Genomic DNA, 26138 nt, shown 5'->3' on the forward strand with positions numbered 1-26138 from the left:
GGTATACAGGTAGTTCGTGGGTTACATTTACTGTATAATTATGATATTTATGAATCTACAGACTCTTTTTTTTTTTCAAAACAACTTATAAAAATGGGCTAAAGCACTTCTTCTAATATAGCTATCGCTTCATGTTTGTTGTTACCTTTATGAAACCATACAGCCACAAAAGAGGATCGAATAAGTTTCATCACTGCCATGCAAAAGTATGCTGTCAGTTTACTGTTCTCCAATAATACTACAATATTGTGTTCTAAGTTCAAAATAACCTACATCTATCAGGATAGGGTATCCACATTGAAATGATGTCAAGTGTAATTTCTTTTAATTGAGATATATAGATCTCATGAAAGCTGAATAAATAAGCTTTCCAATGATACGGTTGTTAGGATTGGGAAAATTCTGGCTGATACAAAAGAAATATAAAAAAAATTGGGAAAAATCACATTTAAAATTGTCCAAATAAGTTCTTAACAATCCTTATTAAAATTGTAGTTTTTATGTATTTACAGTAGGAACATGATATTAACTTAATATTATAAAAATAAAAATCAATAATAAGAAAAAAATGTCAGACTCACTGTGAAAATTTCCTTGCTGTTAAACCTTTAACTGTCACACCAAGAAAAAAGCAAGAGAACATTTTTTGATTGCATTTCTTAACTTCTAATGTCGCTAGTTAACACAATCAATTTTTTTTCTCAACACATCCCATAATTTCTAAAATATCAGCCTCTACCAAATGGTTGAGATGTCAGTTTATGGTAAAAGTACCAGAATTAATAAATATACAATAAAATAAGAAAATATGAAGTGTAAGACCAATTTAATTAAAAAAACATAACCAAAATAAAACTTTCTTGAATACTAAATCATAGCCATAAAAATATTTCAGACTTGTCTGTTTTTTTTTCTTTTCTTTTTTACAATAAAATCAAAATCAAGGGAATTAATCCAACAGGATTTTGTTTGTTTGATTTTTTTTTTTGTAAACCAGCAATGCTGTGTAGTGTGATTCATTATTAGAATGATATCTTTCAAACAATATAAATCATCATTTGGGAAATATTTAAAAAAAGGAAAAAAAAATAAATCAAAGGGGGGCTAATCATTCTGACTTTAACTGTATGCAAATGTTCATGTTTTGCATATAAAAATGTCTTACATGTACATATTTGCAACATATATTTCAAAATATTGCAAAAATATCCATTAGATCATTAAAATTACAAATATAAATAAAAACATCCAGTGCCCAGCATAATTGAGAACACTCCATTTTGAAAATGAATATTTCTATGCATTTCTCAGTGAATATAGAGTGTAATTTGGTAAATTTAAACTAAACAGATTAATTAACAGATATATTTATTAAAATAATATTTTAGTCACCAAACATATTTAGAAATGGAAAAATAAAACAATTAAATTTAAGCAAAATATTGCAAAAAAAAAAAAAAAAAACTACAAAATTTTAACTAACTTTTTTTTTACTTTTTGCTTTTCTTGATTTTTCCTCTTTTTAAAATTTGTATGCAATACTTTTTTATGAGATCAATTTTGGTGTACTAGTTTTTGGACAGTTATCGTAAGTTATTTTGTTAGATATGCTCCATTTGGCTTCAGTACTGACTAATCTAATGTATATGCTGAAATATAATGTCTGCACTTCACCCCTCAAAAAGAAATAATAATAGGCTTAAACATAAACAAGGTATAAGACTAGCATTTTTTGATGAATTATTATGTCTCTCTGCAAGTCTAATATTAAAAACACTACAAAAAAAAATCAACAATGAGGCATATACACATACTGTATTTAATGCATCAACAAATATACACATTTATTACATCACATAAATAAAAAATGTCACCGTAGAATCACTCTATAAGGGCTATTGCACTATTACTATACTTTACAATGCTCAAAAATCTATATAAATAAAATAATACAAATAATTACATTTAATTAAAAACAAAAAAAGAGTCTCATTTGACTAGCAAGTTCAAGTACCTTTTAGCAACTATTTAAACAGTTTAATATTTAAAGGAGGATATGTTAAAGACAATTGACCAACCGAATTAAACTTTATACATTTCGAAATTAAATCAGTTTAATCTTAATCATGACAAAAGAGAGTTTGGAAGTCTCTCTGTGCCATTGTTATCTTTTCTTTCTCTTTATTTAGCATACATTTAAGCATTTGTTTCCATTGTTGGGATTTGCAAAAACTGGATGGTGCAACCTTGCAGCCTAGGGGCCCCTCTGGCTCCTGACAGTCACTAGCCCCATTGGCCTGGTCAGTAATCCATTCCTGCTCCTACAGGGACAGAGCTGACATTTATATTTGTTCAGAAGCTGAACCTTGCCTACTGAGTTCTTAGACAGCATTGTGTTAACATCAGCACTAGGAGATTGGAAGATAAAACTCATTTGTTTTCCTAAGAACGGACATGACCGTATAAAGTCATTTTAAACACTGAGGGGTCTGTATAATAGCAGCACAGCGTATAATGTGTTATGTAACATATCTAGATGTCACACATTCTAACTCCCAAATTCATTTTTAATGTTTAACTTTGATTCATTTGATTTTAAGTGTTCTTCTCTTATATTTTAACCTTGATAGAAGCTTATGAGCTGAAATGTGTCAGTCAAAGTTCTTCAAACAACAACAAACGGCCCTGGTTTACCTTTCCTTCACTATTCTGTCAAGGCCAGAAAGCTTGATGCGTTTTGTTGTTCTTGTCCAAGATGAAAGCGGGGTGTAGGATGTGGATTATATAACACAGCAGGCTATTCTTCCCATTTACTTCTAAATTACCAACATTTTCCATGCTGGATCGATTCCATGCTGGTAAATAGCATGCACTTGAGACTTCTTTTTTTCTTTTCTTTGCTGTTAATGTTTTCAGAAAGTCTTCAGGGAATGGTTCACACACAGAAATGTATTCACGATGCACCTGCTCTGTAATAGTTACTTTTTTTCTGTGTAGCACAAAAGAAGATATTCTGAAGAATGCTGGGTAAGCAGAGAGCTGATGTTACCATTGGTGTACATGTATATAGCAGGGAAAGGACAATAATTGTTTTCAAGGTTTACCGTAATTTGGAAAAGTCAAGGTTTTAAAACCGCAAACATTTTCTTATATACTATTCCTTAGGTATATGGATGGTTTGTGTTTTTGAAACTAATGAAGATAGCAGAGGTCAATGACTTATTCTAATTATTTAGCCTGACATGTTTACTGTTCCAAAATATTATAAATGTTTCTTAAAATAAATTATATTCTGTTCAATTAAGGAAAAAAGTTTGCCAGACATTTAAAAACAGGGCTTCTGCTGGTTTCACATGGTTAAATTTAAGACTTTGAGACATTTTTAACACCATTATGAATGAAATTTTATACCCATAAAGAACTAAAGGCTAAGGATTTTTTTCAAATGGCCCAGATAGAAAATATTTTTATTTGCCCTATAAAAATATATATTATAATTTAATGCATTTAATAATACAATAATACATTAATAAGAAAAAAATATATAAATTTTAGATTTTATTTATTAGCTAAATATTTTAAATATTGTGTAAAAACAAGCAAGCTCTACTTGTATACACTTTTTCCAACTAAAACTTTCTTTTAAATAAAAAAAAATAAAAAAATGAACAATTGTTTTAAAAGTTTTAAAAACTATAATAAACTAAATGTATACACAACAATCTGTCCAGGTTAGTGTCCTCGCTGTAAATACATGGAGAACTTCTAAAAAACTGATTCTGTAAGTAAAATAATTAAACCATTATGATAAACAGATTAAAAAATTACCTTAAAGTTTAATAAAAAGTTATATTATTATTATTTTTTAAAAAAGTTTTATTGAGATGATTGTTGGTGAATTTATGAGTTTTGGCCAGACTTGGTAGCAATACATGAACAAAGGAAAATTAAAACCTGTTTAAAAAAAGATTTAAGACCAACAACACAGCATTTCAGTAAATTTAACCTTTTAAGACCTTAAATTTGGATTTTGGGATTTAAGACATTTTAAGACTTTTTAAGACCCTGCAGAAACCCTAACAAAAAGAACATATACAGTAGAGTAGTAATCACAATGCCATGAAACCGTGATATTTGCATCCAAGGTTATCATATCATTAGAAACTTATACCGGTCCATGCCTAGTACATAACAGAGAAAAAAAATTCAGTACTTATGTTGGATTGGCTACCACCATTCTTCTAAATATCTTATTTCGTGCTCAACGGGAGAAAGGGAGAACATTAGTGAACATTACTATTAATTTGTTAATAAACAACATTTACAAACTAACAATGCAAAAAAAGGTTTATATTAACAATTATTCATCCAGTTTAAATTGGAGAATCAGTTTTAAGAAATAAAAACATCAGAGACTGATCAAGAATACATGCTCAGTATAAAAATACAAAGTTATCTTTAACAGACAGTAACAATAGTTATCAAGCATTGAACAATCTTGCCAATGGGTGGCAGTATTGCACTAAAGATATTTATTTATTAAGGCCAGTCATACAAATGAAAGAAACTTTTGTTTTTGTTTGTTTTTATATATATATATATATATATATATATATATATATATATATATATATATATATATATATATAATTTAAGACTTTTTAAGACCATTATGGACAAGATTTCAGACTTATACTAACCCTAAGTTATAGCTAAACTTAGCTAAACGCTAAGGATTTTTCTAAAATGGCCAGGTTACTGCTATAAATAGTTTTTGTATTAATGAAAGATCATGTAAAGGGATGTGTTACTTTAGTTTTCTTTCCCTTATTAAGGAATTTAATTTGAAAAAACTTAAAAATGTCTAACAACTGTTGTGAATTGCTTCTCTTTGCAATAAAAATGTGTGGTGTGTGTGTGTGTGTGTGTATACATACATAAGAATATATACAATATATGTATGTATGTATGTATGTGTGTGTGTGTGTGTGTGTATGTATATATATATATATATAATTTGTTAAAATATATATAAAAAATATATATAAAATATATAAAATATATAAATATATATAAAAGTTATCTAATAATATATATATAATTTGTTTTGAAATTTATGACATTTTAAGACTTTGTAAGACCCGGTGGACACCCTGTATTAAATTAGTCTCTTAACTGTGTGCATATTTGCATTTTCAAAATCTATCAAGAATTATATTACTGAAAGTTGACGCATGAATACCCATCAATATAACCATAAAATTTACTTCTTGCTGTAATCCTATCCATCTTCCTCTCTGTCTTCATTTCCATCTTCTCTGTCCTCGCCAGGGTAAACCACCAGGCACAACTTCTGCCCCAAGTGTGTCAGTCTGGCTGTGTGTACATACAATGGCAGATGGAGTGTTTTTAGTGGCCCTCATTTACAGTCTGTTGAGTCTTAAGCGAATGTGACTGACATTTGTAAATCATTTTTAACATTATCACATAAGATTTAAGATTTCTTCATACCAACAAAAGAACTGAAGCTCTTGGGCTTATTTTCCCAATAGATGCCAAACAGATACACAGGAACCCCAGATAGCATGATGGCCAGACCAATACAGCACACCACAGGCTCCGAGTACAGAGAGAAGATCAGCAGGAAAGCCCAGAAAATCAGGAAAACTGCCGGCCATGCCAAGCTCACCTGTGGAGTGAAACTTGTTGATTTTTTCTGTGGAGAACTACAAAATGCGCAACACCAAACACAGAAATCTATAATTATGCATAATTGCTGTTCATAGCAACTGCTGGGATCTGACAGTTCTCAGGGTTTGCTGCCAAGTCATAACTAACAAATAGTCAATAGGATTGAGTCTTACTTTGATTGGCCGATATATGTCTGGCTCTCTGATGCGAAGCACAATCTGCCCGGCAACAGTGACCCCATAAAACAGGTAGTTGATGAAGCCAACGTAGTTGATGAGGGTGTATATGTCACTGACACACAGCATCAGCAGAGTAGATATACACTACAAAATAAGTATCTGATTAGAATACATGCACAGTTCAGTTCATTTAAAAACAAAGCATTTGGCATTTCATACTGCAGGGTTTATTAACACTATTTATTCATGGACATTATTGATATTCTTATTATTTATGCGCCTTTGTAGCTTTTAATCGGAACAACTACTTCTCTCATACTGTGAGTTTAGGGATCGTGTTTACTGGCATAAAAGCGGGACAACATGTCACTCACATGAGACAACAGTAACCTACTTTTTTTCTAGTTGAAGGAGTCATTTTAAGTTCATATTATGGCTTAAACCATAAAAGATGGCCATTTTTAATGTGTTGATTTAGTAAAAATACTCTAATAGACTAGTAGTTTGTCTACGCTAGGGCAGTAATTTTTGCTAATTGATATCTTTTCATATGTAGATGCAAATATACTAAGAAATATGCTGTCTGTTGTTTTTTATATGACATTTTTCATATTTATTCAACTCAATTAATCTTTATTTCTATAGGACTTTTACAATGTAGATTGTGTCAAAGAAGCTTCACAGAAGTTCTTGTAAGTATGGAAGGTCATTGAGGCCAAAAGTCTTTAAATGAAATGTGTGAATTCGTTTCATTCATTTTCTTTTCGGCTTAGTCCCTTTATTAATCTGGGGTCGCCACAGCAGAATGAACCGCCAACTTATCCAACATATGTTTTGCGCAGCGCATGCCCTTCCAGCTGTAACCAATCACTTGGAAACATCCATACACACTCATACACTATGGACAAAGCTAACCCAATTTACGTATAGCATATGTCTTTGGACTGTGGGGAAAACCGGAGCACCCAGAGGAAACCCACGCAAACTCGGGGAGAATATGCAAACTCCACACAGAAATGCCGACTGGCCAAGCCGAGGCTTGAACCTCAATTCGATTGTGTCAGTACAAACATTTGGCTGTGTCAATACGTAAACAAGCACAGCAGCCAATGAAACGCCTGTATTTGTATATTTGATACAAATAGAGAAATACACAATTTCCAAAATTTTGAGATCACTGCTTAATCGTATTTAAAAAGTTATCTAAACATGGCATCAGTGGCGTTTCAAGTCAGAAAGGACAACTAGGCCGACTATTTACTGTTTAAAATTAAATTTTAGAACCAATTTTGTGTAGCTTATCAGTATCACTACGCCTCTGTGTGCACCATCTGATTGCACGAGGTTTACTAGCATCAGCTTTACTGAAAAAAGTAGAAAAAAAAAGAAAAGAAAAAGAAAAATCTACTTTGACTAATCGCCCAGCCCTATTTTAGACAGCATTTTTATTGGCTGTTGTATTTGTGGATGCATTAATGTGGTCAAAACCAACACAATTTCACGACAATTCATATATTTTTGATTTAGTGGCTAATTCATATGAATTCGTACAATCTCACACAATTTAGTATGAATTGCTCATCCCCCAATGACTGCTGGATTTAGTGGTGGGGTTTGGTGGCTCGCCTCTTTTTTTAAAACCATACTGCACTTGTACGAATTACCCACTAAACTGACAAAACGTACTTACGTTGCCTCGTGAGATCAGGCTGGTCAAAATATGTATAACAGGGGTGTCCAAACTTGGTCCTGGAGGGCCGGTGTCCTGCATATTTTTGTTCCAACCCCAATTAAACACACCTAAACCAGCTAATCAAGCTCTTTGTAGGAAAACTAGAAACTTCCAGGCAGGTGTGTTGGAGGAAGTTGGAGAAAAACTATGCAGGACACAGGCCCTCCAGGACCGAGTTTGGCCACCCCTGGTGTATAACAATCAAATTTGATGCATTTTTTTTTATTTTGGCCCCAGTTGCCTTCCATAAAAGTATACATCCTACATGTATCACAACATTTTTCACACATGGCAAGCTCTACATAAGTATTAGCATCAGGAAGCTCTGGGAACCAAAAAACACAACATTTTTTGAGTCTACACAGATGGCGTGCGTAGAACAGCGAATGTAGAAGATGAATGTTTATACAGAAGAGCACATGTGTTAACTCATCCATCCGTGGTAGAGTATGTTGTAAAATCTGTGAGGACACGACTGCGCATGAGATGGAACGGAAAGTGAAAAATTAACTATACCCACAGGCCTATATGTTACAATAGGGAAAACAAGACTATTTTAACTTCTGCTTCATAAAACCTTTAAGAACCAAAGAGCTCACGGTGATGAGCAAAGCTGGGATGGGTGTACAGCGGTTCACATGAATCATTGCCAGCAGACGGGGAAGATGACCCTCCCTCGCACCTGCAAAGAATAACCTGAGAAACAGACCGTTAATCAACCTGATAATGATGCTGAAAATGCTAAACTGGAAGAGCAACTAACACGCCATCATTAAGACTGACCTAGATGATGTGAAAAGGGATCCATTCACCCCTCCGAAGGTGGACAGAGCAACAGAGATGGGCATGAGCCATGACATCACGCCTAGCAGCTTTTCACCAAATGTCTGATGGAGATGAAAAGAGAATAAAGAAATGACTGGGGTCAAAGGGAAAGGTGAAAGCCGGGTACGTGCTGAGCAGACGTTAAGGGAGAATGTCAGATCTACCGATGACCTGTCTGTTTAATTTCCTGAAGGAAGAACTCATTAGGTTTCTTAATGTGAGCAGAGAAACTCACCACAGCTACAGCATTGGAGGCCAGTAACTCCTGGGGGCTCATTGCTGTAACGTATGCAATATTTGCTGATACATAGACGAACGTGACCAGAGGGATTGAGATGAAGATCGCACGAGGAAGGTTCCTATAAAGAGAATTAAAACATGAGTTCGATAATGATTAACAGCGCCATATTCAGTGATTTGGGGGCCCTAAGCAATTCCAAACAAGGGGCTCAAAATTCTAAAATGCACCTTTTGTACTTATTTATTTTTGTTTATTTTGCTGTTTTTTCATACACCTCCTACTCCTTTTCTACATTTAATTCTAATGCAAAATAATGTAACATGTAAAGCATCTTGTGACATCTTGTAAAACTTTTAAAATGATTTGTTTCTTAAAATGAATTTGACTGCTGGACCGGTCCATGATTAAGGATGGGAGACACATTTGCGCATGCAGATGTAATAATTATATTCAATTAAAAATTTTAGAACCTCACCATACAAAATATCATACAAAGCAATATTATTTATCATTTATCATATTTATTATGTATATATAATACACACATGCCTGCATATATTTGAGAAAATGTTTAATAATATTTAGATATAAAATATATATATGCACATGATACAAATTATATATAAGATTAAATATCTATGTAATAAAATTGTTTTGCATTGTTTTTATGTATGTGTGTGTATCACATATACATAATAAATATGTATAATACACATACACACACACACGTCAAAGCAAACTTTTATTTTGGATAAATCTTAATTAATCAATGAATCACTAATCATAATGCATAAACGATCTCACTAACTTCTACACGTTCTATATATATCTATATATATATATATATATATATATATATATATATATATATATCTATATATATATATATATATATATATATATATATATATATATATATATATATATATAACAGGTTCTACTAACTTTCTTTTACATACAATTTGCTTCTGTTTTCATCTTAAGTGCATGGTAGAGCACAATTTTTGATAACAGGGCAGATTAAGACATAATCAACACGGTGTTATCACATCAGACTAAAACAAGCTAATGTTTCCATCTCATATTCTATAGCAGGGGTGTCAAACTCAATTCCTGGAGGGCCGAAGCCCTGCACAGTTTAGTTCCAACCCTGCTCCAACACACTTACCTGTAGGTTTCAAACAAGCCTGAAGGACTCAATTAGTTTGATCAGGTGTATTTAATTAGGGTTAGAACTAAACTGTGCAGAGCTGCGGCCCTTTTGGAACTGAGTTTGACACCTGTGGTCTATGGATTTTCAGGTATAGTAAACTTGCTTGTTAGCTCACCTGGTACACATTTTGTCTTTATTAATTAATTAATTAATTAACTAATTCCTTCATTTTCTTCTCGGCTTATTTCCTTTATTAATCAGGGGTCGCCACAGCAGAATGAACCGCTGTTACGGCCTCGGGGCGAAACAAGTAAAAAATAAGAGGGGGAAGCCAAAAATCACGTTACAAAAGTTTTATTTAAGCCCACTGTGATCAAACATTAGGCAAGAACGCCCCGCCAACTCGCACGCCCTGGTCTCCGTCCCAACCCTTAGCCGGAAGAATCAGACTCTCAAACAGTGGCAGGACGCTGATAAAAGAGCGCTCACTTAGACTCAGGTGTCCCCCATCCACCTGATTATGCCCCGCAATGTTACAGCGCATCTGTAGAGGGAGCAAAACAGACACACAGACAGACACGGCAGACAAATGACAGCGCAGCAGGCGTCACAACCGCCAACTCATCCAGCATATGCTTTACACAGTGGATGCCCTTCCAGGTGCAACCCATCACTAAGAAACATCCATACACACTCATAAACACACATATAGCTAGTTTAGTTTAATTTAGTTTATTCAATTCACCTAAACCGCATGTCTCTGGAGAAAGGAAAGAAAACCTTCCTTCCTTTCTCCAAAGGAAGAAACTTTCTTCCCGGAGGAAACCAACGCAAAAACAAAGAGAACATGCAAACTTCACACAGAAATGCCAACTAACCTAGCCAAGGCTCGAATTAGCAACCTTTTTGCTGTGAGGTGACAGCGCTACCCACTGTGCCACCACGCTGCCACATTTTGTCTTTAATGTTATTAAATGGCTATCTGGAATCCTTTATTCTAATTGGTCAATCATGACATTCTAAGGTATGTTATTCGCCGATAACAAAAGTTGATTTTTTTTAGCTCTACTAACTGGAAATTTTGAATATTTCCCTTTATTTCAGATGTTTCTCATAAAATGCCCCAAAGGAAATGACACCTGATAAAAATGACTGATATACTAATAGAGCATAGCCACGAAACCTTAATTATAGAATAATTTGATGAGATCTATTTAGGTTGAAATGATAAAATAAATAACTTAGAATGAACCTAAACTGTTTGAAATATTGTTTAAATCTTTTGTCTAAAAAAAAAAAAAAAGATTCTCTAGACGGACATTAGTTTACTTTATTTGAGCAGTAGAAAGCTTTGCTGAAATATTCAGCAACTTCTGTTCTTAAACTGGAATTAAATTTACTTACTTTAGTCAATAGAAACAAGCAGCCAGATAAATGTGTGTGTTTATAGTTAATGTGAATGTTACATTTACATACATCTTATGGTTATAAAAATAATTAATTATTTTCTATAAAAATTGTCTGGGTGGCACTGTGGCTCAGTGGTTAGCACTATCACCTCGCTGGTTTGAGTCCCGAAAATTTTGTGTGGAGTTTGCATGTTCTCCCCATGTTCATGTGGGTTTCCTTCAGGTGCTTCGGTTTACCCCACAGTCCAAAGACATGCGCTATAAGTGAATTGAATAAACTAAATTGCCCTTAGTGTATGAGTGTATGTGTAAATGTGAATGTGTATGCATGTTTCCAAATACTGAGTTGTGGCTGGAAGGGCATCCGCTGCATAAAATATATGCTGGAATAGTTGGTGGTTTATTCCACTGTGGCGACCCCTGATAAAAAGCGGACTAAGCTGAAGGAAAATGAATGAATGAATGAATGAAATATTGTTTGATATGTTAAAACAAACAGGTTCACCTCGCATAAAAACAGCTACTAAAAAACTAAATACATTTTTATTACAGTACGTATTCCATAAGATAACTTCTCTCAGAAAAAAAATCTGCAGTTTCTATATTAATTAAGACAAAGCCCTCTCTCGCTGTTAGGATTTATTATTTGGCAATAATAGGGACCAGATGACTGCACATTAACCCTGACAAATGACAATGTACCTGTAGGGGTCGATCAGCTCCTCTGTTACATAATTAAGGAAGTTCCAGCCTGCATAAGCAAAGGATCCCTGCAGAACAGCGAGTGCAATGCGGCCCATGTCATATGGCTGGAGAGGGTGAAATGCATGCTCCGGTTCCAACCAATAAAAATGACCTGAAGACACAGAAAGGAGATGCATTTTATGTACTATGCCCGAATTAATAGGTAGAGAATAAAGCCATATCAACTACAGCCCAATCTTTTTCTTTGTGTGTGTTTTACAGTTTCGTCAGCAAAGCACATTATGTGTGCATACAGCACGCTTATTTAAACAAAGTACAGTTTCCATGATCAAAATCAATAGTTCTTTCTTTGAGGCTTTTAGTTGAGTAGATATTCAGTGTTACTTTTTGTTCTTTGGATAAGAAACGCTTGAAGAAAGAAAAAACTGATTACAAACAGCCCAGCTTGACAGTCGACTTGTCTGTGCTTAATGGATTTGTGCTCTTTTGTTTATAGTGCTAAAATAGGTCAAATATGAAAAGTATGCCTATGTAATACTCTTAGCTTAGTGTCTGCTGATTTATATACAAGCCCTTTATGTTCACATTGAATACTTAACATGAGCTGGTTAAACAAGCTACGCACTTATTTCATTGTTTCCTTGTTTTAAATCATAATTTAAAACATAATTTAGTAATTTGGATACTATGTTTATGGCACTGAGAACTGTAAAATGTTTTTGGGGCACTGAAAGTTAAAGTGAAATTGATACATATTTTTTGGATACATTAACAGTTTTTAATACTTTATTCATAGGATATTTTTAGAAATTTGCACAAAACAGAAAAACTAACAGTTAACAACAACAAAAAAAACAAACATCCCCAACACTTATTTCCTCATTTGTGGCTCTAACAGATAAGGCACATAGCTAACAGTCAGCAAACATTTCAGGGTTCAAGTCTTCGAACATCATACAAATGCACAGCAAATGTCTGTACAGTATAAGGTGCATACACAACATTATTATAGTAGTAAAAAATAAATCATTTAAATCGATGAATAAATAAATGAACAAAAATGTTAAAAGGAAAATTACAAAAGATATACATACATACATACATACATACATACATACATACATACATACATACATACCTACATACATGCATGCATACACTGTCACCGGCCACTTTAACAGGTACACCAGTCCAACTGCTCGTTAACGCAAATTTTGAATCAGCCAATCATATGGCAGCAACTCAGTGCTTGGTAGACATGGTCAAGATAATCTGCTGCAGTTCAAACCGAGTATCAGAATGGAGGAACAGGGTGATTTACGTGACTCTGAATGTGACATGGCTGTTGTTGCCAGACAGACTGGTCTGAGTATTTCAGAAACTGCTGATCTACTGGGATTTTTACTCACAACCATATCTAGCGTTTACAGAGAATGGTCCGAACAAGAGAAAATATCCAGTGAGTGGCAGTTCTTTGGGTGCAAATGCCTTGTTGATGCCAGAGGTCAGAGGAGAATAGCCAGACTGGTTCAAGCTGATAGAAAGGCAACAGTAACTCAAATAACAACTCCTTACAACCGAAGTAGGCAAAAAAACATCTCTGAATGCACAACATGTCGAATTTAAGGTGGATGGGCTACAGCAGATGAAGACCACACCGGGTGCCACTACTGTCAGCAAATAACAGGAAACTGAGGCTACAATTCACACAGGCTCACCAAAATTGGACAATAGAAGATTGGAAAAATTTTGCCTGGTCTGATGAGTCTCGATTTGTACTGTGACATCCGGACGGTATGGTCAGAATTTGTTGTCAACAACATGAAAGCATAAATCCATCCCTACCAACAATTCAGGCGGGTGGTGGTGGTGTAATGGTGTGGGGGATATTTTTTTTGGCACACTTTGGGTACGTTAGAACCAATTGAGCACAGTGTTAATGACTCCACATCCTTTTGCTGTATTGTTGCTGACCATGTCCATCCCTTTTTGACTTTAATGTACACACTTCCAGCAGGATAACATGCTATATCATAAAGTGCGAATCAACTCATACTGGTTTCTTTAACATGACAATGAGTTTACTGTGCTCAAATGGCCTCCACAGATACCAGAACTCAATCCAATTGAGCACCCTAGGGACGTGGTGAATGGGAGATTCGCATCATGAATGTGCAGCCAACAAGCTGTGCAGCAGTAACTGCATGATGCTATCATGTCAATATGGATCAAAATCTCAGAGGAATATTTCCAGTACCTTGTTGAATCCATGCCACAAATGATTAAGGCAGTTCTGAAGGCAAAAAGGGGTCCAACCCGGTAATAGTAAGGTGTACCTAATAAAGTGGCCAGTGAGTTTACATGAAAAGTGAACCATTTAATGTTTAATAGCAGGAAGGTTCTGTATAATTTTATTACAAGCAAGCCAATTGTGGTTAATGTGAAAGCCATTACAAGGTTACAGTTGGAGGAAAGAAAAAAAGGGAACCTTTGAGATTCTCCCTATGTGATTAAAGATCCCTCTGGTCTAAGAATAGTAAATTATCAACATACATTATCTAAGAAAGGTAAACCATGTTTCAAAAAATTTACTTTTTGAACCTTTGAGATTCAATTAGATTTTTTTAAGCTGAATAAAATACATGACGTCTTTAATCCATCTAGTACAGGGATGGGCAAACTTGATCCTCGAGGGTCGGTGTCCCTGCAGAGTTTTGTTCCAACTCTAATGAAACACACCTGCTTGTAGATCTTGAAGACACTGATCAGCTTGTTCAGGTGTGTTTGATTAGTGTTGGAGCTAAACTGTGCAGGACACCGGCCCTCCAGGACCAAGTTTGCCCATCCCTGATCTAGTGTGTGTTGGGTACTCAGCCTTTTTAAATAGAGGAGAACAAAATGCCTTGCCAATATTGTGGTAACACATTACATTTTTGTAGATAATTTATAATATTTTCTTTACATATAAATAAAAGCACTAAATCTTCATATGAAAATAATTTCTGAAAGATCATGTGACACTCAATAGTTTTTGGGAGCTTTCCAATGACAGAAATCTATAACATTATTTACTGTATACTTACAACAGAAAAACAATGTGTTGAAGTAATATTTCACAATGATTGTTTGTACTGATTTTTTGGACAAATTCTTGCTGTCAATGCACACGCACGCACGCACGCATGCACACACACACTGGGGGAATATTAATAGCTTCTCAAAAGTGTCTTTTTTAATAAATTACAATTTAAAAATTGCACATTTCTCACTCTATAAAATGTCAGTATACAGGACACAAACATTAAAATTCCTGCAGTATGGTTACTGATAACACAGAAATAATTGAGGTACATGTTCTGGAAATGTCAAAACCAAAACCATTGGAAAAATAAATGTTTTATAATCATCAGTTTTAAAGAAAAACTTCACTAGACTGTTTGCTGATTATCGTGAGGCTGATCTGAAATAAAAAGAAAACTGCTTTATTATTTATAGCAGCTTCTAAGATATATAAAATAAAAATTGGAAAACAACAACTGAAAAAACCCTTTGCAGAAATGAGATATTATACTACATGCAACCAGAATAAAACATGTAAAATGTAAAGAGGCAACAACACAGACTTGTTTATATATATAATTATATTAGTAAAATATGAGCTAAATATGTTTATGTTAATAAATGTTTGGATGCATTATGACATGAACTGTTATAATTTACCTTTGCAGATTTGCACGATGCCCATAATGATGATGAGACCGAGGGCGAGGAGCTTGCCTGTGGTGAAAACATCCTGAACACGCGTCGCCCAGCGGACACTGGAGCAGTTAATCCAAGTTAACAGCACTACAAAAAAAAAACAACCTGGTATAAACATACCACCTCATATTTATAACATTAATCAAACGTTGTGTGGAAAGATGAATTCAGTCAAATATTTTACACTGAGCAACAATAAATTCAGATAGCACACACAAACAGCTACTAATATGTTGTTGCAACTTTCCCAAACATGAAAACAACAGATTAAAGATCCAAGCAAAGCAACAACAGGCAACCAGTTTAAGCCTTGGCAATGATTAAAATGGCCAGACAACATTACTCCATGGCTTTGAAAACAGTCTAAGAGCTCTTTCAGTCGGCACAATATGCAGCTTGACCTCTTGCAGAAATAAAACCCTGAGTGTTTTAGACTGGTGTGAACAAGCTCTTTGAAAACCCTCCCATCATGAGTCACAAAGCTGACATGCTTCAGCTCATTGAATGCAATTATGTATTGATGTATCCAGGTAAGCAGTTCCTGCACAAGAGCAGGTTATAAAAAGCCACTTTTGTGTTTTAAAGTGTTACTTTTGGGCAAGCGAAGATTTGTGATATAACTGTCAACATTTTTGTAATTAATGTAACTATAAATATTGCTTGACATAATTCTCTGAAACACTGAGTAAAAAATAGAATCATAAAGTCTATTTAAAAAGATGTTAATCTGTCATACTGTCTCTAAGTCAATGTAGATTAAATTTACCTCTTGAAAAAGATGTTCATTTTAAGAAGTATGCTTAAGTAATGTTGAAGTGTATATAATGTATACTTCATGTAACAAGTATTCCGTGTACTAGTAGTGCACTTGTAAGTGCACTACTTGAATACTGCTTGGGACTAAATTGGCTAACATCTAAGTATATAAAAATGTTCTATAAGTGTAACAGTAGTAAACCTTGAATGCTCAAGTGGTCCACAGTTAGATTTTTCATTTGTACTGCAAGTAAACCTAAGAGTTGTTTAGGATTTGGGCTTTGCATTTAACCAATAAAAGTGCCCACACAGTAGTGAACACACACACACTCGTGCACAACCAAAAATTCCTGGCAGTATTGGGACTCAAACCTGCAACTTTTGCAAAAAAAAGTAACATTGATTCAGTAAAAAACAAAAAAATCACTAGGCATAGCTTGTTATTAAATACCAAATGTACAATTTGTTGCAGCAATTTAGAAAAGTCATTATTGTGTATATTTTTCTATTTTTTCTTTTCAATTGTGTGTTTATGGTATATTTACAATCTCTGATGATTTCTGTAATGTACTTGTAACCAACAAATATCAGTATATATATATATATATATATATATATGTGTATATATATATATATATACATATACTGTCCTATATACATATACTGTCCTATATATATATATATATATATATATATATATATATATATATATATATATATATATATATATACACACACACCGGCCACTTTATTAGGTACACATTCCCAGTACTGGGTTGGACCCTCTTTAGCCTTCAAAACTGCCTTAATCTTTTGTGGCATAGATTCAACAAGGTAGTGGAAATTTTCCTCAGAAATTGTGGTCCATATTGCCTTGAAAGCATTAAGCAGTTGCTTCAGATTTGTCGGCTGCACATGCATGATGCAAATCTCCTTTTCCACCACATCCTAAAGGTGCTCTATTGGATTGAGGTCTAGAAACTGTGGAGGCCATTTGAGTACAGTGAGCCCATTGTCATGTTCAAGAAACCAGTCTGAGATGATTCACGCTTGAAATGGCAAGTTACCCTCCTGGAAATAGTTAAGAGAAGAGGGGTACACTGTAGTCATTAAGAGATGGACATGGTCAGCAACAAAATCAGGTAGGCTGTGGCGTTGACATGAAGCTCAATTGGTACTAATGGGCCCAAAGTGTGCCAAGAAAATATCCCCCACACCATTACGCCACCACCAGCCTGAATCAATGACACAAGGCAGGATGGATCCATGTTTTCATGTTGTTGATGCCAAATTCTGACCCTACCATCCGAATGTCACAGCAGAAATAGAGACTCATCAGACCAGGCAATGATTTCTTTAATCTTCTATTGTCCAATTTCGCTGTGCTTTTGCCAATTGTAGCCTCAGTTTTCTGTTCTTAGTTGACAGTAGTGGCACCCAGTGTGGTCTACTGCTGCTGTAGCCCATCCACCTCAAATTCGACGTGTTGTGCATTCAGAGATGTTTTCTGCATACTTCGGTTGTGACGAGTGGTTATTCGAGTTACTGTCTGGCCTTTCCCCTCTGAACTCTGGCATCAACAAGGCATTTGTGCCCACAGAACTGCCACTCACTGTATATTTTCTCTTTTTCAGACCATTCTCTGTAAACCCTAAAGATGGTTGTGCTTGAAAATCCCAGTAGATCAGCAGTTTATGACATACTCAGACCAGTACGTCTGGCACCAACTACCATGCCACATTCAAATTCACCATTCTTATGCTCGGTTTGAACTGCAGCAGGTCATCTTAACCTTGTCTATGATTGATATATATATATATATCTATGATTGATATATATATATATATATATATATATATATATATATATATATATATATATATATATATATATATATATATATATATGCTAGATTAGTTTACAAAGTGTTAGGATTAGTTAGCAAATTTGCAAAAGAAAACATTGACAATTAATGTGTCTGCAAAAATATTTAGCATATGTGATTTTTCTAAGTGAATATAGGCTAAGCAGTTTTTATAAAAATTTGAGAAACACATAATAGAAGAAATACTGATGTACATCTTGAGACATAACAATAACACTGATGTATTTTTAGTTATGTCACTGAAAGTTTTTTCAGTTAGGACCACTCAAACATGCACTGTAAGACCACTCCTAAACCTCATCTCTGAAAATGGGGTAGTATATAATATTATGTGAAAGAAATATATTTCTGCCACTCAATTAAGAGTAAAATCAACTACAAGCCAACTATACTTATATGTAATTTAATGTTTAAGTATTTTCTTATTTTTGTTTATGCTTGAATAAACTTTTTTCATATAGATAGATGATTGAAAGATATATATATATATATATATATATATATATATATATATATATATATATATATATATATATATATATATATATATATATATACATATGCTCTCAAATAAAAGTTGTTTTATGTACCATCAGGGGTGTTGCAAATGAGGGAAAAGAAGAACGGAGTGCATAATTGAGCAACAAAACTGTCTGTTGGCTTGTACTCACACAGACAGACAGCGGCCAGTAAACCCAGAGCTCTCTCCGGAGGAAAGCAGGACGGGAAGAGGGGCTGCAATGCGTAATTGGCAAATGTGAGGGCAATCACAGCCTGGTTAGTTGGATAGATGACCAACACTGCAATCCACAGTCTCAGAAACCTGTTCAGAAGACAAATTCTGTAAAACCTTACATCACATTACACCTAAGGTAACGAGTCAGTCTTACCCAGCAAGCCCTCCAAAGATGTCATTAACGTAGGAATAATCTCCACCTGACTTTGGGATTGTGACTCCTAGTTCAGCATAGCACAGAGCACCGATGGCAGTGATGATGCCTGTGAGGATCCACACTATGAGAGCCAGACCCACTGAACCAGAGTTTTCCAAAACACCCTTCGGACTGACAAAAATCCCAGACCCAATGATGTTACCTGAGAATATACAACAAAATTAAATTACAAACCTTACCATTGTGTTGGAGTGCAGTGAGTGCATATTCTGTGCATTGAATGGCTGTATTTAAATTTCTGTCGTGTTTTGTCTGGTGCAAACAGCCAAATTGCTTATCACTGAAAATCTTGTCCCATAGCCTGTTGTTAGGACACGAGATTACAATGTATCCTGCTCACCTAATGTTTACGTGTGTAATATTTATATTATTTGCTAATTAATAAACACAACATGTAGAACTCAGAATCTGCGTCTCATTTTGGAGTCTACTATTCATTAGAAGTTGCATTTTATTCATGGACACACACTTTAAGAGCCTTCCTGACTGAATGAATGAAATACTCTGGCTGCGTCCGGAATTGCATACTTCCATACTATATAGTACGCTAAAATAGTATGCGAACAGAGTAGTATGTCCGAATTTATTCACTCATTTTCTTTTCGGTTTAGTCCCTTTATTAATCTGGGGTCGCCACAGTGGAATGAACCGCCAACTTATCCAGCATATGTTTTATGCAGCGGATGTCCTTCCAGCTGCAACCCATCACTGGCAAACACCCATTTTGTCTGAATTCTTGGAATTGAAAAAACAGCTATGAGAAGTACTCGGATGACCTACTACTTTCGGCGTGATTCTGAAATGCGCATTTGATGGATGCTATGCTATCCCATGATGCACCACGAGAGAATTCATGGATAGAGTAAAGCGACACAACTGATGAGGGTAGGTTACGTGATGATAACGAAATTGTGGATGTAAAACTTCCGAGTTCCATTCACACTACTCACATTCATACTGAATAGATCGTACTTTTCTGATGGCCAAGTCATTATAAATTCAAATTTAGTACCTACTGAGTAATAAGTCATGTAATGCAATTCAAAAGCATAAATGAAATAATAAAAATTAAAACATGAATCACAAAATAATTGATAGATATTTGATATTTAAAGTGCCGGGTTGAAAAAAGGTTATTACTGATTGATTTGGATGTTTTTGAAAGTAAAAAAAATCCCAAGTGGACCTCAGACAATAGAATAAAACAAAACAACCAGTTCATGACCCCTTAATGCTATTAATAAAATTGTTTATAAATATTGAACAAGCATCTGGATTTTTAGATGTTCCCATACCTTTTTATCCTGTCCTGTGGCATACTAGTAACACCACCATTCAAAATTTCAGGGTCAGTAAGTTTTCGAAAATATCATAAGAAATTTATTTGAACCGCAAAAAAAAAAAAAAAATTCTTACCAAACCCAAACGTTTGAACAAACTTTGCTCATGCCTCAGAGTCAGTGTACTTCTCTTGTATAAGGTTTTCTTCAGTGCTTTGTGGCCTTGAGGGCTGGTTTCAACCAGTCTGGTAAAATATTAAGAATGCTCATTGTTAGCACCTGTTGAGCCTTGAAAAGTTTCTTTGTTTGGAAACAAAAAAAGAGATTGAAATCTCTGGAGATTTGGAATAAAAAGATGAGGGAAGAATGAATTAAGCTGTTTTGCCACTTGAAAAACAGAAGCTCTCAAAGGCAGACTGTTTCTGTTTCACTGAAGTGCCTTCCTGAGTCCCTTTCTTTTTGTTTACTTTTAATAACATACTGAATTATTTTCTCCAAAAAAGCTAAAGATTTCTGGATAATTGTTTTGCTACAATTTCTGCTAGTTCCACAAAGTCAAATTTGAGACTTTCTTTTTTTAAACATTTCATAGACAATTATGAATAAAAATTCAGACTTATTCAGGGCTAAACAATATGTTTGTTTTTTTTCTAATGGGCTAACAGAAACATATTTTACTTGCCCCATCCAAAAAAATCAAATCAAATGAGTTATTTCTTAGCCACATATTTTAAATAATGTGTCAAAACAAGCAAACCCTAGCTGCATACACACACATTCTTTTCATCGTAACATTAGTTAAAAATAAAAATTGACAAGCTTTAAAAACCGCAATGAACTAAATGTATGAACAACAGTCTGCCCAGGTCAGTGTCCTACCGCATATGGTCTTTAAATATATGGAACATTTAACGAATGTTACTGCAAGAAAGATAATTAAAACTTTATTGGTAAATAATATTGAGATGTACTGTTGATGATTGGCCTGGCTGGGTAGCTTCACATAGGCATAGGAAAATAAGACCTGTTTAAAATTATTTAACACCTATAAGACAACATTTGAGTGAATGTAATGCTTTTTAAAGCTAAATATTTTGTTTTGAAAATTGAAGTCATTTTTTAGACCTGATCTGAAAAGTCGAAATGATCTAATAAAGAGTCAACATTTTATGATCACTGAAAATAATCACAATTTATAATGCAAAAATGGACAAGTCACAAATATAACAAAAACATGTCAGAATTATGAAATAATAAACTTTAGTTGTGAGATAAGTGGAAATGAGGAAAAAGGCTACAAAAAAATTGTCCATTATAATGATCACAATGTTTTACAAAACTTTTTGCCTCACAACTGACAAACAAACCACACAGGCATAAAAAAAGAAACTTTAAAAAATGTGAAATTTATGATCATAATAAAACTAAAAACTGCTATTAAAATTAATTTGTAATTGTAAAACCCAGGCCATCTAGATCAGGGGTTCCCAAACTTTTCAGACTGCAATCCCCAAAATAACAGTGACTCATGACCCCTGATATCTTCTGTGGGTCATAAATACAGAAACCTTGCATGCAACTGTGCACAAACACCAATAGGTCTATTCTTCATATTATCTTTTAAAAAAATGTATGCTGGTGCTGGAAAGGTGTCAGAAAGTTTAACCTGGTGCCATAAAATCAATCTCCAGCATCCGACACTGTGGCTGTGTCTTTAATATAATGTAATCACCCCAAGAGTCACAATCCAATGGCTAAAAAAAAATAAATAAATAAATTAAAAATTAAAAATCAAAAAAATCCAAAAAATCAAAAGACTTTAGCTATGAAATACTCTTTTTATTTTCAGTAGGTTATGGATACAATATGGTAATTCTAATGGTTTAAGACAATTAGATTTTTGGAAATCACCAAGCCACCCCCCTTACTTGTCCTGCAATCCTCTGGGGGGTCCCAACCCCCACTTTGGGAACCACTGATCTAGATTATCTGTTGTAATTGTCAGTAAACAAACAAGTATTTTGGAGTTGTCTTTTTCCAGGACTCTTTAAAGGGCACCTATGATAAAAATCATCTTTTGTAAGCTGTTTGGACAGAACTGTGTGCAGGTATCAGGTTTTCACAGTCATTTGGGAGTGTTAGAAACACAATAGTTCTCTTTTTTTATTTTATTTCCTGACGTTAAAATTGAGGTCCGTAGCAACGTGACGTAGGATTTTCTCCATCCACCAAATTGGTTGACAGCCACGTATTAACATGTCTCTGTAGTAACGTGTAAAATCATATCAGCAAGACAGGACCAGCACAAAGCAACTGGAATTAAAATATCTGTTAAACTCTGTGATCATCCACACCTCAAAAATGAGTTTTACATGTTCATAACGTTTTTAAAACAGTGCATGTTTGTAATAAAGACGGTAAAATCGCTGTAATTCATCACCACAGTCGCATTTCAGTACAATTATGAAAGACGACACTCCAATCCCAGTTTGTGGACATTAAATCTGGTTTATTTTGTACATTAACATAACGGATATTCATACAGCAGTGTATATTAAAGTGTATCCTGTCACATTTGCTGTGAAAAATCTGTAAAGTTAAACGAGCACGCTGTGTGTGTGCATGAACATTGTTAATGACATTGTGTGTGGCTCATCATTGCAGAAAGGCTTGAATTACCTCCAAAACAAATACATTAAATAATCATTGGAAAGTTCTTAGTACTGTAGTATTTCTCAAAAACAAGTGTAATCTGCTTCCTTCATATCTGTCACTGTGCTGTTTATCTGATGCAGCAGGAGATGGAGACACACATCAGAGCCATAGAAAGAGATCACTGTGCCTCTGATGGGCACGTAGGAATGGTGGGCGGGGAGTACTACGCAGTACAAGAAAGTAGGCGCAGGCAAGAAAAACGACAATGTGCTCAGATCTGAAAATTCTAATATTCTGAAAGGTATAATAAATAATCTGAATAGTGTTTTGAGCTGAAACTACACATTCTGGAGACACAAAGGACTTCTCTTAAATCTTAAAAAAGGGGTTAAAATAGGTGTCCTTTAAGGTTGATATTAACATTTATCCAATTTATGGCTTATCCAAAAGCTGAATTTTAGGTTCTGTTGCCAATAAGGATCCTGCTGAAAAACCTAAGGACCTAAAGCGTTCAAATGATCACACACACACACACGCCATTGCCCGTGCCACATACAGCAGCTGTTAATGGGCAGCAGCACAGGTAGAAAGTGACCTGACCTTCAGTAACCCAAACACCGCCTCGCAGCTTAAATCTCAGGTAACAAACATCGACCCAGCAGAGCGGTAACTGGCACAGACATGTCAGCAAGCTTCTTTTATTCAAGTCTAAATTACACGCCGTGTTGTGACCTAGTTTAGGTTTAACTCACTACTTAACACTGGGCTCCTACTGATAAATCTCTTTACTATTTCATAATCCTTATTGGACTGTGCTTTGAAATCCCTTTTGAATTCACTTTAGGAGTTTACAAATACCACATATAATATCATGAATAAATCTAATATTAAAAACATCAAAATAAATTATATAATTCGTTTTTTTTTATCTTATTTTAAATTTCACAAAATTTGAGGCCTACTTTTTTTGTTTATTGTATACGTTCACTCTTAAAGTGCAAGGAGAATGAAAGGTAAAGCATAAAGCACACTTACCCACGACAATCCCACATGCACTGAGAAGTCCGATCTCTTTCTTTAGGGTAACCGCTGGTTCTCCGTCGGGATCCGAGTCCGGCACTGATGCAGTCCTGCGTCGGGTGCCACCGCTGCTCATTTTCTCACAGACAGCAGCGACTCTGTGTTAAGTGTTGATGTTTAGAGTCGCTGTAACTTTATCCTCCTGCCTCAAACTTATTGTGCTAATCTGATCAACCCGCCTACACTGTGCTGGTTTGGTCTAGTTTAGTAGATGAGAATAACAAAGGAATATTATGCAACTACTAAGAGATTTTTTTATTTTTTATTCTGTTATTCGGCAGCCTGTTGGAATCACAACAGTCTTTGCAATGTAAAATAGCAATTTTTGGACCAAATGAATTAATAATCTTAAATGATAAATCAGGCAAAGAAATGATTTTCTCTTAACTCATCAGTATTGCCATTCACATATTGGTGATTAAAAAACGTCAATGTCATTAAAAAATGATCATACTTGTAACTATATTAACTATACTGTGACTTTTTATTAAAATTTTTCCCCCTTGTTTTGAATTTTTGTCATAATGTTGACTGAATTATTTACAATGGTAAATAATTATACAAAAAAATGGATTTTTAAAAATTACATCTGGTTGTGTGGTCATGAATATTGCACCAGCTTTGAATGTTATCAGTAGATATAATAGGCATTCAGTATAATAGGCAATCAGTGGTTATCAGCTAATAGATATGAGACAGTAGAGGCCTTCTGCACCTACTAGTAGGCTCAAAAGGATGTTATCATCCATCCACATGGTTAATCAGCTATACTGATAGAGAAGACTACAGATCCAGATCTGTTTTGACATTACTGTGACAGTTGGGTTTAGGGTAGACGTTAAAACAATGCAATTAATGGGACACTTTATAAATATAAATAATTCTTGTTAACTTCAAGTTGCAACCATGTGATCTATAGCTGATTAACCATGTGTATGGGCGATAACAGTCTTCTGAGCCTACCAGTAGGCGCAGAAGGCCCCTACTGACCCATATCTATCAGCTGATAACCACTTATAATGCCCATTCAATTAAGTTTTAATATTCGAATCGACTGAATATAAAATCATAGTGTAAGTATTAAACTATAATAATCTGTCTTAGTGTTACATTTTAAGTAAAAAATACAAATAAAACACAAATAAATGTTAATATGTTATATTTGTATACAAGGCTGGATTTTTAAAAATCACATATGAATGTTTGAACCAATAATTCAGTGTTAAACTGTATTATCATGACTTTTTTAACTTGTGTTATAATTATGAATTTTGGTAACTTAATTTTGACTTGTTATATAATTTTGTTGTTTATTAATGATTTCCACCCTAGTTTTGATTTTTTTTCTATGCATCGATGGATTTGCTCTTTAGTGTTTAGGCCCTCAGTAGTGATGATTAAACCACACTGAACTAAGCTAAACTGAACTTAAACACTAAATACTAAACTACACTGTTTCAATTTACTATGATCTTTTATGTGAAGCTGCTTTGACACAATCTACATTGTAAAAGCGCTATACAAATAAAGGTGAATTAAATTGAAATATATATAATTAGCAAATAACAAAGTGTTTTTTACTTTCCAAATACAGATTACATTCGATTTAAACGATTTTGATACATTGTAATTCTAAATCATTTGGGAAATGATTGTTTGAAGGCTTATTTGCCACATTAAGTGTGAACTGATGAATCATTCATTCATTTTCTTTTCGGCTTAGTCCCTTGATTAATCTGAGGTTACCACAGTGGAATGAACCACCAACTTATCCAGTGTACGTCTTTACGCAGCGGATGCCCTTCCAGCTATAACCAATCCCCGGGAAACATCCA

General features: G+C 34.3%; 1 protein-coding gene across 1 annotated transcript; it reads right to left on the bottom strand.

The window, feature by feature from the left end:
- Positions 1 to 1805: 1805 nt before the first annotated feature.
- On the bottom strand, positions 1806 to 26138 carry slc7a8b (solute carrier family 7 member 8b). Its single transcript, XM_021467805.3, has 12 exons — positions 24259 to 26138; positions 19226 to 19430; positions 19007 to 19158; positions 15656 to 15781; positions 11933 to 12086; positions 8663 to 8786; positions 8386 to 8489; positions 8202 to 8298; positions 5865 to 6014; positions 5512 to 5689; positions 5268 to 5376; positions 1806 to 2321 (listed from the first exon to the last, which is right to left on the bottom strand). The coding sequence occupies exons 1-11, from the start codon at positions 24377 to 24379 to the stop codon at positions 5282 to 5284; spliced, it is 1506 nt and encodes a 501-aa protein (XP_021323480.1). The 5' UTR covers positions 24380 to 26138; the 3' UTR covers positions 1806 to 2321; positions 5268 to 5281.

Source organism: Danio rerio, chromosome 2 (genome assembly GCF_049306965.1).
Source record: "Danio rerio strain Tuebingen ecotype United States chromosome 2, GRCz12tu, whole genome shotgun sequence".
In the NCBI taxonomy this organism is placed as follows: Eukaryota; Metazoa; Chordata; class Actinopteri; order Cypriniformes; family Danionidae; genus Danio; species Danio rerio.